A 17,769-nucleotide genomic window follows, 5' to 3' on the forward strand; every position below is an offset into this window, starting at 1 on the left:
ATTGGCACCTTTAAGATTAACAAAGATTGCCATCGGACTCAAATTTGGTTGCACAACTTAAGACTAACACAGCTACCAGCTTGAATCACACCACAGTTAGTCTTTATGGTGCCCCAGACTAATCTTTTGACTACAGTTTACTTGTATTTCTAGAATGTGTCTAATGACTAATGCTGACCGCCATAAATTCAGTGTTTTTCATTCCCCTCGCCCATGAAGCGTTACCTTATAAAATATTATCATGCAAATGATTACTGGGCAGCAAGGACCTCCAATAAACAATACAAACAGCAAACGGCCTAAGGCCTGCCCTTAGCCTTGATCCGAAATCTACAGCTGGTCCAAAATGCAGCGGCCAGCATCCTCATAGCAGATGTGGAAGTCCCACATCTGGCCCATCCTCCAACTACAGTGGCTACCATTCAAATTCAGGATCAGGCTAAAGGTTCTGGGAATCACCTTCAAGGCCATACGCAGTCAGGACCCAGGGTACCTGAGAGACCACCTTTCCTCCTACACCCCTCACAGAGTCTTGCACTCTGCCACCTCCAACTGGCTAGTGATCCCTGGCCCCAAGGAAACCCACTTGACCTCAACCAGGGCTAGAAACTTCTCTGTCCTGGCCCTCACCTGGTGGAATGAGCTCCCAGAGATCAGGGCTCTAGCAGAACTAAAACAGTTCCGCAGGACCTGCAAAAGGGAGCTCCTCCGCCAGGCATTTGGTTGAGGTTGACTGGAACCAACAACACCCATTGGGCCCCTGAACCTCCCTTCCAGGAATCCATGCACCTGTTGAACCGCTATTCTTTTGTTGTTATTGTCATTACCATTGGCGTTGTTTCTACTCGATGTAAAAAACTGAGTTTGACATATAGTTCCTTTACTTTTCATGTTAACTGCCCTGAGCCTCATGGGAGGGCGGTATACAAATGTAATAAATAAACATCAACACCACAACATAGACAGTGGGATGCAAAAGTGAAAGCTGATGAAATAACAGGAAAGTGATACATACAAGAAAGTGATACATACAAGAAGCCTTGCAATTGACCCCAATCTCATTTCCTTATATAAGCAACTGCCTGAGCGAGAAACCTCCGGGGGGCTTTCCACGATGCAAGCAAGGCAAGGCAGTAAACAGGACGGGCAGTCACCATCACAAATTCGTCAGGCAACATCCACTTGTGTCTAACGCTACAAGCGGCAGTCGCAGGTCACCCACCCGGCAAAGCGGCAAACAAACTCTACCAGGAGTTTCCCAGCTCGCTTCATTTCCGCCCGCGAATAAAATGTCGCCACCAGCGTCGGCCGAGGGGGAGAGGAGGGGCTTCTTTTCCGGAGGTTTCTGGTTTTTATTTTCGAGACGGTTGCTAAGGCCTGGCGGAAGCCTCACGGAGGGAATTCATTGGTCAGGGACCGGCGCGTGCGCAGGAAGCAAGTGCGGGGGCGGGGAAGGAAGCCGGAAGCGGCTTCTGCCTGCTAGAGGGACGCTGTTAAATCTCCCTCCCTTCCCCCCTCGCCTCTCGGAGCGGGATGGACGCGCGGGCGCGAGCGAAGCGCTACGAAAAGTTGGCCTTCCTGGGCGAAGGGCAGGTAAGCCGGAGGGGTGGAAACGGGGCCGCGTGCTGGAAGCGCTGGGCTGCCCCTTGCCTGCGCCCCCCTCCAGCCCATTATGCGTGAAAGTAGCAGCGTGCTGCCCACTCCCTGGAACAGCCCGGGGGGGGGTCTTTTTCATGCCCCCCACCCACCCAACAGGTGTTTTGCTGAATATTCGACGGTCCCTGCTGCATTGCTTTCTTCTCCAGTAGTTTGTTCTGGCTTAGGCTGGTCCAGGAATTAAGAACTCGTTTATCGCTGGTTAATAATATGCGCGAATATACTCCTGCCCTATGCTCTCGTCACCAGCGGTTTAAAAAGAGCTTTACCAGTTGAGCTTTGGGTAAGGACGACTCAAGCAGCTCTTCCTAACATGGGGTAGTCAAACTGCGGCCCTGCTGGTGTCCATGGACTACAATTTCAGTGAACGCTGGCAGGGTCTCATGGGAATTGTAGTCCATGGACATCTGGAGGGCCGCAGTTTGACTACCCCTGCTTTAGACGGTAGGACTGCTAGATGCCTCTGTGTTTCCAGCTGTATCGAGCAACGTGGTAACTACAGTCAAATGCTGTATTGCCACTGTTGCTAATCTTAGGGAAGGGACTCTCACCTGAAGGATTGACCTGAGGCATTCTTGAGATTAAAGTAAGCACCCAACAGAGTAAAGAAAAACACTGACAGAGCCAGACAGGTATACAGCGCTAGCCTGAAAAAGAGAGCAGAATGCTACTTGTGATCCTTGGTTCACATGCTGGTTCCCAGCATGGACCAGTCCAATGTGCCATCTGTGAGGGATAATCTGACCTGGATCATAATATTTTTGTCTGGAGTTTGGGCCTTACAGCTTCTAGCAACTACTTGCAACCAAACAAGCATAGACCCTACAAAAAAAATGCAGGTGCCAACATTGACTCCAGAGTCATTCATGATATTGCAAGGTTTAATAGCATCAGCTGTGCACCACACAGTATTTTGGATTCATCCTCTAATCATATGACTGATGCCATCCTGTGTCAGCAGTGTTCTTCTCTCTGCATAGGACAACCAGGACAGTCAGTATGCTAAACAAGAAAGCAATGCATGTGCCGCCTTAAAGGTGACAATATTCAGAAGCTCATGGGAGAGCATTTCAGTTCTCCAGGGCATGCTGTTGCTGATCTAAGTCACCTTATTCCAGCAAAGGAACTTCAGAGAGAGCCTTCAGCATAGGGTTCCTCAAGAAGTTTGACACCATCTACCAAAAACCTACGATTTCTCAGCAATTATTGATTTAAGCCTTCATGGTGCCCCCTCTGTTGTTGTCTTCTGCCAGTGCGTGAAGACTCCTTTTTTCATTTGGTGTTTCCCCACTAACTTTTGTTGGGTGTTCTTCCTGGTTGTTTAATGTTTGCTTGTGTGTACATGTTTTATTGAATTGTTTAATTATTTAACTTTATAGTTTATTTTAAATGTTAATTTAGCGTTTTGAGGTTTGCTGCCTTGGGAGCTCTATTTGGATGAGAAAGTGGCATAGAAACGTTTTAAATAAAATATACGGACGCTTTAAGTACCATTAGAGAACTGGATGTTTACTCTGTTTCTTCCCTTCAGTTTGCAACTGTTTACAAAGCAAGAGACAAAAACACAAATCAAATTGTTGCTATTAAAAAAGTAAGTACTTGACTTTTGCTTATTTCTTACATCACACCAAGCATGTCTTCCACCCTACGTAGTTGGAAAGCCATTGTATGAACTTCTAAACTGTTAGGTAAACCATGCTTTAGATAGGTTTGTTAGATTTTGTTGTCCATCTGCTCATCACCAGTGGCTCCAAGAACCATGGTCTCTAGAGGCAAGAAAACCACAGGTCATGCCCGTCATTCTGGGTGTTCTAAACCATGGTTTTGCAAACCCATTAGTTCTGAATCTGCTTTATTGTTCAATGAAAAACTATGTCTGATCAATTCAGACATCACCCCAAGCCATAATTAAATGTATTAACCATAATTAGCTAGATAGGATGTTGGAAGTGAGATGGTTTTGTTTTCCTTCATGTCATAGCATTGTTTTAAAATATTTGTATTGTTTTGAAACTCCAGAGCAGAAGTCCTCCCCTACAATATTCATAGGAGTGTTTTGATTGTGTTCTAGGCTACACTGTCAGTTAAGTAGGCGGATAGTAAAGCCCAATAAATTGAGTTCATTCAGGGTCCTAACATAATTTGGAGGAATCAGGGCTTCTACACACATCATGCAATTGAATGAGTCATAGAGCAGAAGTTATTAACTCTTACATTTTCTGTATTTTTGAAATGCCACTATGGCCCATGCTGGGGCTTTATGCCATACTCTAGAACAGCTGTCCCCAACCCCCAGGCCGCAGACTGGGATCGGTCTGTGGATCAGTCAGTACTGGGCTGCAGCTCCTCATCGTCCTCCTCCCCAGCAGCTCCCTCGGGGGCTGCCCTGCTACTCTGCTGCCAGCTCAACTTTGGTGCTCTCCGGCGACTGCCATGGCTCAGGCTTCCCCTTGGCGCGGCGTTGAGCTGCTGCTGCTGGCAGCACCCCCTCAGTGGGCAGCAGGAAGTCGGGGGCACCAGCGGGAAAGCAAGCAGAGCAGGGGCTCAGGCAGCAGCGGCAACGTCCCTCAGCAAAAGACTACCCCCTCCGGACCTCAGTAAAATTGTGAAGCGTTGACCAGTCTCCAGTGATAAAAAGGTTGGGGACCACTGTTCTAGAACTCACATGGCTGTCTACTTGTTTGAAACATCCATTCTGAGGACTGGTTCCCAAGGTAATATTCTGTTTTAGTGGTTCAAAAAATAAAGTTGGCTAATGTGGCTGTATGCAGAACGAAGTTTGAGTTCAGTGGGCCACAAAGTTTTATCCAAGGGTCCCAACTGTGGGGATAGCTAGGGCATAAATAAAGACAATAAATATGTAATTGCAGTGTTGCCGTAATAAATTTTAAAACATCTATTTTTAGATTAAACTTGGACACAGATCAGAAGCGAAAGATGGTAAGTATTTGAATATGCACAGATTACTTGACAGTCAAATGATATCACCGTGGTAAAACTTTATAACTTCAGTATCTTTTTTGATTTGGGGGGATAATAAAAGTTAACCTTGTTTCTTTTGAACCAGGCAAATAGCATAATGTTCTTCTTGATCTAGGTAGAGGATGTAAACCTTTCTGTTTTTTACTAATACTGTAATAACTTTGTTCCTAGACAGCACTGTAGGTAGAAGGTATTTAATACTGCATGACCATAAGTCATACAGAATTGAGCAAGATGTAGTCCTTTGAAACAAGTTTAGGCATGCTCAATTCTGTCCAAACAAGTGCCAGACTTCTCTTTTGTTTCTTTGTCCACCTGTTCCTTTGACTCCCGGAAAGATGAAGGGGCTGCTGGATCCACTTATCCCAAAAAAGCATCTTTCCATGGTTTAAATGGGCCATTTGGAGGAAAGGAAATATGGGGAAAATCTGGCATTTAATAGTATACAATCCTGTATTATTAATCTGCTATGTTCTAAAGAACTGTCTATGGAAAAGAGGCAGAAAAAATTAAATGTGCCTCTCCTTTAATCCCTGCTTCCCTTTATTTTGTGGAACACTACAATCATGAAAAAAACATGTAGCATTATAGGGCCTCTGCAGAGGAACCTTGCATTTGTTTGAACTGTGGCATACCAAGCAATACAGTGGTGCATAACTGGAAACTCCCATAAATTTGAGACAAATCTGATACAGCAGAGTTTTTGCCACTGTCTTATTCTGTTTTAGGCTGTTGATTCATCCTACTCTGTGACCTCAGATATGGCAGCTCTCCAAGATCTCACATATGGGTCTTTCCCATCCATTTTAGTTTATTAATTGGAAATCCCAGGATGATATTTTGGTAGAGCTATGATTCTTCCTATGGATTCTTCCCTGGAAGAGCCCTCTATGATTCAGAGACCTGTTCAGTCAAGGCCAGGAGACTTGGGAAGTTGAACCCACAGCCTTCAAAAGATTAACATGGCATGCATACATGGCCTTAACTACTCCTGTTCCTTGTTCGGGCCAATTTTGAGACTAAGATAGCACTACTACTCCTAGTCTTTGGAAAGAAAGTTTAATTTACTATTACTACTTTTTGTGTGTTCTTATAATCCAGGCATAAACAGAACTGCTCTTAGAGAAATCAAACTACTGCAGGAGCTTAGCCACCCAAATATTATTGGAGTAAGTACGATATGGAGCTTGTGAGAAATATTCTGTTGCCATGTGTGTCATAGTCTATTAGAAGTGGCTGTTTCAGTGAATCAAGGTTTGTCTCTAGGTTTTTGGGTTTGAAGCCAGCAAATTCTTTTTCCTTTACAGTAGAATTCTCTGAATAGTATTAGCCTTTAAAAGGTAGGAAATGGGTAATAAAGCCACTTGTATATTAGGCCTGAATTGATGTGGTATCAGGATGGTGTGGGAATTATTTATCTGTGGCTTCTTCCCATGCAACATTTGTACATTGGAGTGACATGGCTCTGTTCAGTAGAATGTTATCCTTCTGGGTGACATTTTTTTTAGAGAGAGGCATCCTGCAATAGTACTCTGAAATTCCAAAGTTTACCAGAGTAGGGTGGACAGAAGCCAAGAGGCTCTAATGCAGCGCGAAGCTAGCATGCGGATATGGCCTCATTGCTGACCTGCTGCTTCTTTTTTATTTAGGGCCTTTTTTTTTTTTTGGACCATTCCTTCAAGGAGCACAGATTTGCTCTTTCTTCCTGTCTTCATCACAACAGCTCTGTGGGGTAGTTTAGGCAGAGAAAGAATAACTGGCTCAAGGTCCCCTAAGAAGTTGCATGGCAAAATGGGGACCAGGGATTTGAAACGAGGTCATCTCAGCCCTGGTCTAGCATTCTAACCATTACACCATGGTGGTCCTCCTAGATCTCTTGATATCTTGCTTTGAAATTGAATGTAACTTCAGGCAACATACTATTGCATATATTTTGCGAACCATGGTCAGAACTGGAGCCATTATTTAGAGTTATTTGTATGCTTCTGTTTTTAATCTGTTCAGCACTTCCATTTCTATGCCTAAATGACCTCTCGAGGTGGAGCAGTGAACTCTAGAGGTGGAGCAGGGTAGTTATGGTTCATCAAACCAAATAATCCGTACATCCACCAAACCATGGTTTCTTACTTTCTGACTAATCATTACTCACGCCGTCTCAGTTCTGATATTGAATCGAGCCATACTTAAGTGTGAAAAAAGTGAAGCGCAGTGCATAAAACCAGGCAGATATTGCTTCATTTCACAACAGTTTGTAAAGCATGTATTATAGAACAAGAGCATCAAAGTAACAACAGTTTTTCTTATCTTCCAGCTTTTAGATGCATTCGGACACAAATCAAACATCAGTTTAGTGTTTGATTTTATGGAAACAGATTTAGAGGTAAGGTTGCTCAAACTATGATTAATTTGCTACCTTCTTACATCTGGGCGCGTGCATGCAGACACATGCACACAAACACACTGATTTGAACAGTAATAAGCCTCTTCGCTTTTAAAAAAATACTGCAGTTAAAAATCATGGGAGGAAAGTTATAGGGAACTGAAGAGGGACATGGGGGGGGGGGGAAACTGCAGTAAAGGAGGAGTGTGTTTTAAAAATATGCAGTCATTAGTTTCCATATAAGGGTTTGGATGATATGTCAGAGACCAGTGAATTACCTGAGGCATGTGTGAAACCTAGCCTTTGTAATGAAATCTGTGGGGCTGCAAGCGGAAAGAAGTGTACAGCCAAAGTAGTTCAGTAATGGCTCTCTGAAGCTAATGCAAGCGAAATTGAGTGGCTGTAAATAATGCTCCCCAGTTGCAAGAGTTAGAGAGTGAAAACGAGCACATGTATTCATAGAGAAGCTGAACCATATGAGGTTGCCCTAATAAATATTGCATTTAACGTGTGTATTTGAGAGATGCCTTCCGGAGTAACATCTCCCGTGGAGAATATAAATGCATGATTGAGGATGTCTGTGTTTTCTGTAACCAGTTTTCATTTTCAGTGTGCGAAGTGCTTTGCGATTTTGAGAAAGGTGTGAATCAGAGGTCATGGCTCTCCAGTGAGTTTCACCTGTGTCATGTGAACATATGACTTGGGGACCGCATGTTTTAGGATAACTTTGTATAACTTTAGATCCAAGTATTGCAGTTTTTAAAAACCCCTTTGCCTTGATTTACAGGTTATCATAAAAGACACTAGTCTTGTGTTGACTCCCTCTCACATCAAAGCATACCTGCTGATGACGCTTCAGGGTTTAGAATATTTACACGATCACTGGATTCTTCATAGGGTAAGTCTCGATGCAAAGAAAACAAATGATTTCTGAGCAAGCAAAGAATTGCTCCCATGCAGGTCACTGGATTCAACATTTGCTGGCACCAAAAGAACAAAAAGCCATAATTCCAAACCAAACAAAAGCCCAGAGCCCTCTCTTGAACCTGTGAACACATTGAACAAAGTAGAACAAGCTAAGGTGTATTTATTTCTTAAGAGTTTGAGATACCGCTTTTCAATGTGGATTTTGTGAAGTGGATCACCTTTCACCTTCCCCTTCTCACAGCAGTTCTGCCCCCACCCTACCCAGAGACATGCTGTGGGCCAAAAGGGTGTACAGTTTGGACCTCAATTAAATCAGTGCACTCTCCACTGCATTCTCAGTGCACTCTCCACTACTGAAACACATTAATGTCACTGTCTGCCTGCAGAGAAGAACAACCTACTTGTTTATGAGACACCTCTGGAGGGGACACGATAGAGTTTATAAAATTATGCACATGTTAGTGACAGTGGACAGGGGGAACTTTTCTTCCTCTCCCAAAACACTTGTTTAGGCATCCAAAAAAGCTGATGGGCAATAGTTTTAGGACAGACTGGAGGAAATACTCTATGCCCTTTTGCTAACCGTGCTGGACTAGATGGACCACTGGTCTGATGCAGCAGAGTGGTTCTTATGATGCCAGATAACATTCTGATGAAGTGGGTCAGTATGTTTCATATTTGCAGGCAAGATTGAGGCCCTGGTCTTGAATACTTCCTTACAATCATGAAGGTTAAAGCCTGGCTCATTGTAGCTGGCACCTCAGTCTCGCATGGGCTTATTTACAATTTACCAATTGCTTTTGGTGAAGAATATTCCTGATTAAGATTACATTGCCTGTTTAAAATATTAAAAATGGAAAGGAAGATGTTTAATCTCAGCTTTCTCTCTTCTTTAAGGATCTTAAACCAAACAATTTGCTGCTAGATGAAAATGGAGTTTTGAAATTGGCTGATTTTGGTTTGGCCAAATCTTTTGGAAGTCCAAACAGAGTTTACACGCATCAAGTAGTAACAAGGTAAGAAAAAGATCCTTTTAGTATGAACATACCTCACTTAAGTATGAACCAGGATTGTTTTAATGTGCAGTAAAACAGTCAAAATTCTTAATGGTGTTTATGGAAGTTCTGCTGCAATTTCAAGAACACATCTAAGCGTGTATGCAGGGTTCAGCATCTCCCAATGATGCTGTTCAACAAGCTGAAGGTCTCTGAATATTACAGACAAGGTCACTGTGATATAGCCTTGGCTGCTGGTTTGCCAGGCTTCCTCCTCCTTCAGTTGGCTTCCTGGTTTGGGGGGTCATAAAACAGATTGGGAGTCTTTCCAGGTGATTGTCCAAAGACAGCATAATTTCTGATTTTGGTTCGAAGAGTGTTAAACTGGAATCCTACCTTGTCCCAGTGGACCATGCTGAATTAGTAAGGAATGCAACTCAGTCCTTTAACCAAAACAAACTAAAGTTCTTCTTGAGACAATGGGACTCCATTATACACTGCAAATGAATGGAGGAACCATTCTGATCTCTTTCAGCACACAGAATGAAAGGCAGAACCCTTGACTGTGTAGATATTTGCCTAAATATTAAGATGGAACCTCGAAGGGCCACAATACATATGGGGATTTTTAAAAAAGGCAATGGAGTTGATTCAGTGATCCAACAGTGCAAGGTACTGATGGTTGTGGATTTTTCCAGCTTTCCCTTCCCACCCATCAGCCATGTCCAACCTCAGAAAAGTTGACAGCGAGGATCATGCAACCGACATACGTTAGTGGGTGGAAGTGAGGAGGGAGAAGGGGGCAAAATTGCCCTTTGGTGCTTCCTTCCTTCCAGCAGCATCAGGGGAAAAGCAAGGAAGAAGTGTCCCTCACACAACTTGTGTGGTACCTGTTAACATTTTCCTTTGGTTTCCAACTTCCATTTTGCATTTTCACCTAATTTTAACCAAAGACACGGTGCAGCCAGCATTCTCCCTCAAACAACTACCCCAAGCATTTCTTGGCTCAGGTCCTTTGTCTTGTCATGGCTGTATCACAGCCTTGTAACTGTCTGCATCCCTTCTATCAGCTAGGCTCCCTGACCCAGTTTTCTGGGGCATTCAGAGCACTTCTAGATGGATCCACTGAACAGGAGCTATTTTGTTCATCACAGCTGAACTTGGAATAGACCAGCTCAAGACTTTTCAGAGTTCTGGCAGGACCAGACTAACAGAAGGGAATACAAGCTGTAGTTAATACACAAAAATGGATAGTGTGCTGGAAAAGTGAAGAGGAGGCTAATCCTCAGAAGAAAGCCCTTTACAAACTTGGGAAAGATTTTGAAGGGCAAAAATATTTCACTTGCAACAAAGATCAGAGCGGATCAGACTTAAGGTTCCGGTAATCAACTTTAAGGCTATATGTGGTCTGGGCCCAGTGTACCTGAGGGATTGCCTCTCTGTCTACACCCCTCAAACAGCTTACTGCTCTGCCACCTCCAACTGGTTGGTGAACCCTGACCCATAGGAAGCTCGCTTGACCTCAATCAGAGCCAGAGTTTTCCCCATCCTGGTCCCCACCTGGTGGAATGTGCTCCCAAAGGAGATCAGGGCCCTAATGGATCTGGAGCAATTCCGCATGGATGCAAAAGGGAGCTTCTCCACCAGGCATTTGGTTGAAGTTGACCAGAGCCAACATCTTCCACTGGGTCCCCAGGACTCCCTCCCATGAAATCCAACACCTGAACTTGACCAGTCATGGGTCCATTTTTATGTTACAGTTATAAATGTACTGCTCCCACTGTTTTTTTTTAATTGTTCAATTGTTAGTTATGGTTACCAATTTTCTCAGTAGTGGTCCTGTTTATATATTATGTGAACCGCCCTGAGCCTCAGGGGGAGGGCAATATATAAATTTGATTGGGTAATTGATTAAAAAGCATTCTAGAATTATCATCTTCAAACCTTCACTCTTTTAAGACATTTATATTTTGTATGGTTTATAGAGCAGTGTTTGGATTAAACGGCTTATGTACACTTTGTTTATTGAAAGGCAAATGCCTTGTGTCTCCATTTATTATTTCCAGGTGGTATCGAGCTCCAGAACTACTGTTTGGTGCAAGAATGTATGGTGTTGGCGTGGACATGTGGGCAGTGGGATGCATATTGGCTGAACTGCTTCTACGGGTAAGGCCTGAGCATTCCTGACAACTAAATTTTGCTCTGGCACATGTGGTTAATCTTCTGAGACTCTACAACACCCTGGTATCCCCTCTTATCAGTTCTAAAGTGGGGTACATATTGGAGTACATGCAAACTCTAAATTGGGGTAATGTTGTATCTTCATTTGAATTGATTTATTGGACAGACCAAATTCTACTACAATACATTTCTCAGTGGGACACAGCTTCTAGCAAAATAGTTTTTAAGTGGTGTCATCAGTGTTCAGTGGTGTCTGCTTGTTTAAAAATACAGGATTTGTCCATTCAAAAACATTGTATTCTCATGATTTATAGGTTCCATTTTTGCCTGGGGACTCAGACCTGGATCAGCTAACAAGGATATTTGAAACCCTGGGTACTCCAACAGAGGAACAATGGCCTGTAAGTTCAATATGTAATAGAAACCAACAAGAGAAGTTAATGAAAATGGATTGTTTTACTAGGTGTAAAGCTGGTGTGCTTTTTACAGATGAAGGCAAGATTTTATCTTGTCACTAATTCATACATAGTAAAAGATCTCATTGATGTTTCCTTTTTGTACAGGGGATGACCAGTCTTCCGGATTATGTGACTTTTAAACATTTCCCTGGAATGCCACTTCATCACATCTTCAGTGCTGCTGGTGATGATTTGCTAGAACTATTGCAAGGCTTATTTATATTTAATCCTTCTACAAGGCTCACAGCTACTCAGGTACATATCCCCCACAGTAATTTGAAAATTCATTACAGAACCTGTATGCACCTATTGCTTGGCAAGCTGATCCTACTTTGTTTATTTCTAAACTGCCAATGTCTTCTGCACTCATGGGTAAACTAAAATAGATTCTGCACAAGCTCCTACAATTCATACTTAGGGTTTCCAGACTACCCCAGTGGGGGGAAGGGCTCCTCGCTGACAGATCCAGCTGCCAATCAGCTGACAGGCAGGGCAAACTTAGCCCCCAAAAGGTTCTACCAAGGTACATCTACATGTCCGTGTCACTGCCCATGTGACTTGGAAGTAACATCACCATGAGCAATGCTCTGTTATTTGGGCAAAAATTCTGGTAAAAGCCAGATTTACCATAGAGTTTTTGCCAAAATACCAGAGTGTCACTCCAACATCTCAGAAGTTATGGTGTCACCCTATTCATGCCTAATGATGGTTTTCCGTACTGCGGTAAGATACTTTGTTTTCTTTGGGATATGTTTGTAAATGCTTGCTGCTGGCTAAAGTGATTTGATGAAAATGTGGACAGTTTGCTTCTGAAACTGGGATTGCAGAAAGATCAAAAACTTTTTTTTTTAAAGCAAATTGAAACACTTGGGATTTAAACTTCCTCACAAAAATGGAGCATGTTGATCAAGGTCCTGTGTTAGTATAGCTGGCTTTAGGAGAGTGGCTTAACATCCATGGCACTGGAGCCTGGGCCTAGGCAACACCAGCATGTTTGTGGGTTTTAAAGAAAGCAGCTGTGAACGGGGAGAAGGAGGGAAAGGGGGAAAACACTGGTAAGAGAAAATGGAGCAGATGTCTGTGGGAGGTGGCCACTTGTTTATCGTGTTGTAATGTTTTTGTGTTACAATGCAATCGTAGCAATTTTTTAAAATTATTTTGGACTTGAAGGGGGGGATGCTCAAACAGTGCTGGAAGGGGATTGGGGAGTTTTCGCCACGTGACAATGATTGACAATTAAAACAAATGGTGAGAAGTTTTGACTTCCTGTCCCTTGGCTATCTTGTGCTTACACAAATCCTGGGGGCAAAGTGGACCAAAGGCTCCCAGTGTGTCATGGGGAAAAACTGGGGGAACTATCCCTAGGCCAAAAACCAGGGGGCAGCATGGCATAACGTCTCTCATGCGATAGACGTCATTGAGAGCTGCATAATGGGACTTGTACCGCTCATTGCTATGAACTTGTAATTATTTATAATGGCTGTTCCTTGTGGTCTTCAGTTCTTCTGACTGCTCTCTAAAGGTTTTTCTTGGCACTGAAAGTCAAGTTGCAAGTATACCATGCCTTGGATGATTGTGGCAAGCTTTCCTGTTAGTGTGACTTAGATAGAATTTTGAGCACAGTGCAGCTGGAGCTGGCAATTTTATTGCATTTATCTGGCAATGGATTCCTGATTTCCAGCATTCTTGAGAATTTTGCTGGAACTACCTTTACAACAAGGCTTAGGCTAACTGGAACAAGCGGGAATGAGAGGCAGGATTCTAATGCTTCTGTGTAGCCTAGATATTCATATTTCAACAGATGTGTTGGATTCACATGTGCTAATGTTAAAAGAATTATTGCTTAAAGTAGTACATTTATTTAAGTGTGTAGCATTTCAGTGTCCAGAATGTTTCACATACATTTTTAGTAATCCTTGTGACAGCTAACAGACCTATAAGGTCATCTAGAACGTATTTACATTCTGTAGCAGTACACCCAAGATAGCTTACAAAATGTAAATGCTTAAAATATATGCTAAAGATAAAATAAAATCATATTGACAGTAAATATTAAACAACCAGAAAAAAGATGGCAGCAATAAAATCAGCAGTTAAAAGTTAAACCCCAGCAGCAATTGAAATAATTAAACAATCAGTACTAAAAGTATTATCCTTGTACTGCCAAGAAAGGGGGGTGAGGAACAGAAGCTGAAAGAAAGCAGATTGCCTGGAGCAGAATTTGTGGCTGAAATGTAGTTTGATCCCAGTGACCAGCTTAATCATAGCTCATTTGCTTAGCCCCCTGCACACCATCAGCCATAATTGTATAATAAAAAACCTGCTTTGCTCTGTAAGGGCCCTGGCCAAGAGCTCCAAGTTTTGAAGAAATCCCAAGGAAACAAAAAAAGATAGCCAGGGTTGCTATACAGTATAAGATCTCTAATAAAGCATCAGACTTACAGAAAATGCAGGCTAAACCTCCATTGGATGGGCCTTGAGCACACATATGTGCTTTGAAGATAACCTCTGCTAGCAAACAAACAAGCCTCTCTCCTTGGGGAGAGGCTGAACATGTCCTCTCACAAGACTCAGGGCAACTAAGCACCAATGTTTAACACAGATGGAGTTACATAGGCTGTACATGCTCACATGCAACACAGTAGCATCCTTTCTCAACTTTTTTACCATTGAGAAACCCCTGAAACATTCCTCAGGCTTCGAGAAACCCCGGAAGAGGCATGATCATACAAAATATGTTTGAGAAGCATAGCTCTGTACATGCCCTCCCAAGGCCCCTCTCTTTCTCACCCCACCAAGCCCATCATTGGCCATTCTGGAACGGGGTGGCAGGTCAACATGACCATATATGGTCATATTACCCAATAAATGTTTAACAAATTTAAAATATCTTAAATGTTAATTAACTTCCAGCCATTGGGTAAACTCTCCCAGGGCCATGAAGAAACCCTGGTTGAGAGAGCCATATGATATATGGTCATATCACCTGATAAATGATTAACAAATTGAAAAAATATACAAATTGAGTCAACCCTTCGAGGGCCATCAAGAAACCAGTGTTTCATGAATCCCTGGTTGAGAAAGCCGGCACTAAAATATTTTTTTGCTCACCACCATAACTTCCTTGTTCCTCTTCCACACAACATACTCCTAATTAATCTATTTCAAAACGTATGTGCATATAGTAATTATGTGACAGAATCTTACAGTATCTTGTTCTGACCTCTCTAAGGCACTGAAACACAGCTATTTTAGTAACCGGCCTGCACCAACACCTGGAAACCAATTGCCGAGACCCAACTGTCCTGCAGAAGCCTTGAAAGAACCACAAAATCCAGTTCCAAATCTGAAGAGGAAAAGAACAGATGTAAAAGATCAAGGTAATGTCACTAAAGCGCTGTCTTTTAATTTTTCCACATTTGGAAACATAATGCAATATTGACAGCCACACAGGCTGCCCTCTAATGGATTGGTCTAATGGAAAGTTAGGATATGTATGTTTCAAGTAAAGTTGCTTGCTAGTCTAGATCCAGAAAATCAGCATGCAGCTGCCCTTGGATATTGGCTGGCTGTGGCACCATGGATCTTACCTTGTTAAGTTCCTGGCTACAAGAGGTTTTATAGAAGGTGCTGTTTACATTGTTGGGGCAAAACAGCAACCAAAAGGCTGGGACTCTCCTTAGGGCCCAGAAAATTCTCTCCTCCTCCCCATAATGGAAGAATGGATCAGATATTTTGTTTGGCATCTTCCAAAAACTGAATTTTTACATTTGTAGTTCTTGGAACATGGGGGTTCACATGGTGCTGTCTTCATAGTCTTCACTAGGGCTTGCAAATACATTCAGCATGACTAGAAATACCTTTTAAAATATCAAATAAAACCCTACCCAAAGAGGTTTGACTTTTCTTCTTACTGCCTCAGGGGGAAGTTCTGACTTCAGGCCTGGGGCTTGGAAGAATAGCCTTGCCACAAATCAGTTTTCTTTCTCTTTCTCTCTCTTTCACTCTCCCTCCCTTCTTTCTTTCCTCCTTTCTTTCCTTCCTCCTTTCTTATTAACTATTCATAGTTATTCATATTTATTTTGAAATTTATGCCCCACCCTTCCCCAGAGGCTCAAAGAACATGGAACTTTAAGATGGCCTTTTCAAAATGAAATTATTGATTCTCTTTACTGACATTAGGGTTGGATTTGCTACAGTGAACTTTTCTGGAGAAGAATGTGTGGATAATCCCCAAGCCAAACATATATTGCTTTCCTGGACTCCAGCCACCCCTTTGAAATGAATCTCCAGCCACTCCCTTTAGGATCTGGGGAAGAATATTTTGCAGCTTATAGATTCTTTTACCTGTCTTCTGATATATTTCAGAGTTTAATCTGATGAGTTAATGAAAAACATGATTGTTTTGCAAATGCGTAGGTTGCCATTTTTATTCAGGCATAAGGTATTGTAAGAAATATTTAAGGTTTCGTTGAATGCAGTTGAATGTAATTGGTGATCCTTTTAAATCACACAGTGCCTTGAACATTCTAAAATGCTGAATAGTAATATAATGGAAGAACTACTTGGTGTTATTTCTGTGTTTATTTTTTTGGCTGTAGACTATTACTGCTAACTAGATTAACAAGCACAAATTTGGCACAAATTTGGCCCAACTTGGAGACCCCAGATCAATGTTTGTGGAAGGTGCCTTTCCTGAACATTTACCGACCTTTTGAGTTTGGCTTCTTGGAACTACAGCTAAGCAGTGTGGGTCTGAGCCAAACCATAATTTTTAGGTTTTTCCTGCTAAGCCCTTACTTGTTGCAGGTTAGATTCAAACAACTGCTGGGTTATCTAAGCACTTAAAACAGCTGAGCTAATTGAATGGAACTTCTACATTTTCCTTCTTGTGGACCCTTTGGAACAGGGGGACTCCAGGGGGAAGAAGGATTGATGAAACTCTTGTGTGAGCCAAAGGAGACTTTGCTCATTCCCATTCTTCCATTGCATTCCCATTCTTCCATCCCGCACACACACATACACTTGGGAGACTGCACAAAATGTTAAGTTGGGTCTAATCCATGTGATGTCCTGTAATGAAGACTCCCTGCAGGTGATATTTCCTGGGCTCTTTAGAAGCACCTCAGGGTGTGCCAAGATAGAGGAAAGCTGAGCTCTCTGCTTTAGGGAACAAGCAAGTGTGTTCAAGCCACCATATTAAGGATCATGATACTATACTTAACTATAATCTGAACAAGAAGAACCCATACCAGGAGAGAGTTTTTCATCCTAGCCATCATTGACTGTATTGGGTACTGTGGTTTGAACTAAGCAAAAGCACTACTGCTGTTTCTGGAACCCCTGTGTCCTGAACCTTAGTAACATTTTGGGTGGGTGAGGTGCAAGGATCAGTTCCTATTAAAACTGCAGCTTTCCAGATGTCCATGAACTACAATTCCCTATGGACATCTAGAGAACTGCAGCTTGGCCACCCCTGGTATATGGCATTTCAGGAAGTTGGTAAAAAACAACAGAACCCATCTTTTTGCTTCCAGTCCCCAAATCATAACCTTGATGACTATAGAGCTCAGATAGTTATGCTTGGGTTGCCTTCATAATCCCGGACTAGTTTTGAGACTTCTTAGAACAACATGGCTCTGATAAACCATTTTTAATATACCAGGTTCTTACTCCTGATGATTGAATTGCCTTCTTAAATTTGCTTTTTTTTTTTTTTTAGGGTTGCCAAAAAAATTAATATTTTGACTAGAATGGAAATGAGTACTGGAACATTTTTGCTGCTGAAGTCTGAAAAGATGAAATGTGAAGACACAAAATGAACGTGGATGAAAACTATAATTGTAAATGTAAACATGTGTAAAGTATGTGTGAGTGTGTTTCCGTTCTTGAAACCATGTAATTTTATTATGGCTTAAAAAATAAAACAATTGTTTAATAATATGGAGCATGAGAGCATGAGATATGGGATAGAGGGAATCCAGTACATAGCACTGCTAAAAGGAGTCTTACAGTGTGCATCTATAGGGGTGGGCAGTTGTGTCTCCCAGCTGCAAAGACAGCTGATCTGGGTAAGACTCTTTGTGCTCTGAATACCTATATTAGATGGAGGAGAGGCCAAAATGCATGCTCACTTCTTTCCAGTAAGTCATGCCAATGCCGTTTGCATGAGGTGATGCTTGTTTGACGT

The 17,769-nt window shown here is 42.3% G+C and overlaps 1 protein-coding gene across 1 annotated transcript; it reads left to right on the forward strand.

Moving 5' to 3' along the window:
• The first annotated feature begins 1,421 nt into the window (after positions 1-1,421).
• CDK7 (cyclin dependent kinase 7) lies at positions 1,422-17,522 on the forward strand. Its single transcript, XM_077347301.1, has 12 exons — positions 1,422-1,593; positions 3,188-3,247; positions 4,563-4,596; positions 5,740-5,807; positions 6,950-7,018; positions 7,806-7,916; positions 8,843-8,961; positions 11,007-11,106; positions 11,436-11,522; positions 11,685-11,834; positions 14,812-14,959; positions 17,302-17,522. The coding sequence occupies exons 1-12, from the start codon at positions 1,534-1,536 to the stop codon at positions 17,325-17,327; spliced, it is 1,032 nt and encodes a 343-aa protein (XP_077203416.1). The 5' UTR covers positions 1,422-1,533; the 3' UTR covers positions 17,328-17,522.
• Positions 17,523-17,769: the final 247 nt, after the last annotated feature.

Source organism: Paroedura picta, chromosome 7, assembly GCF_049243985.1.
Source record: "Paroedura picta isolate Pp20150507F chromosome 7, Ppicta_v3.0, whole genome shotgun sequence".
Taxonomy (NCBI): domain Eukaryota; kingdom Metazoa; phylum Chordata; class Lepidosauria; order Squamata; family Gekkonidae; genus Paroedura; species Paroedura picta.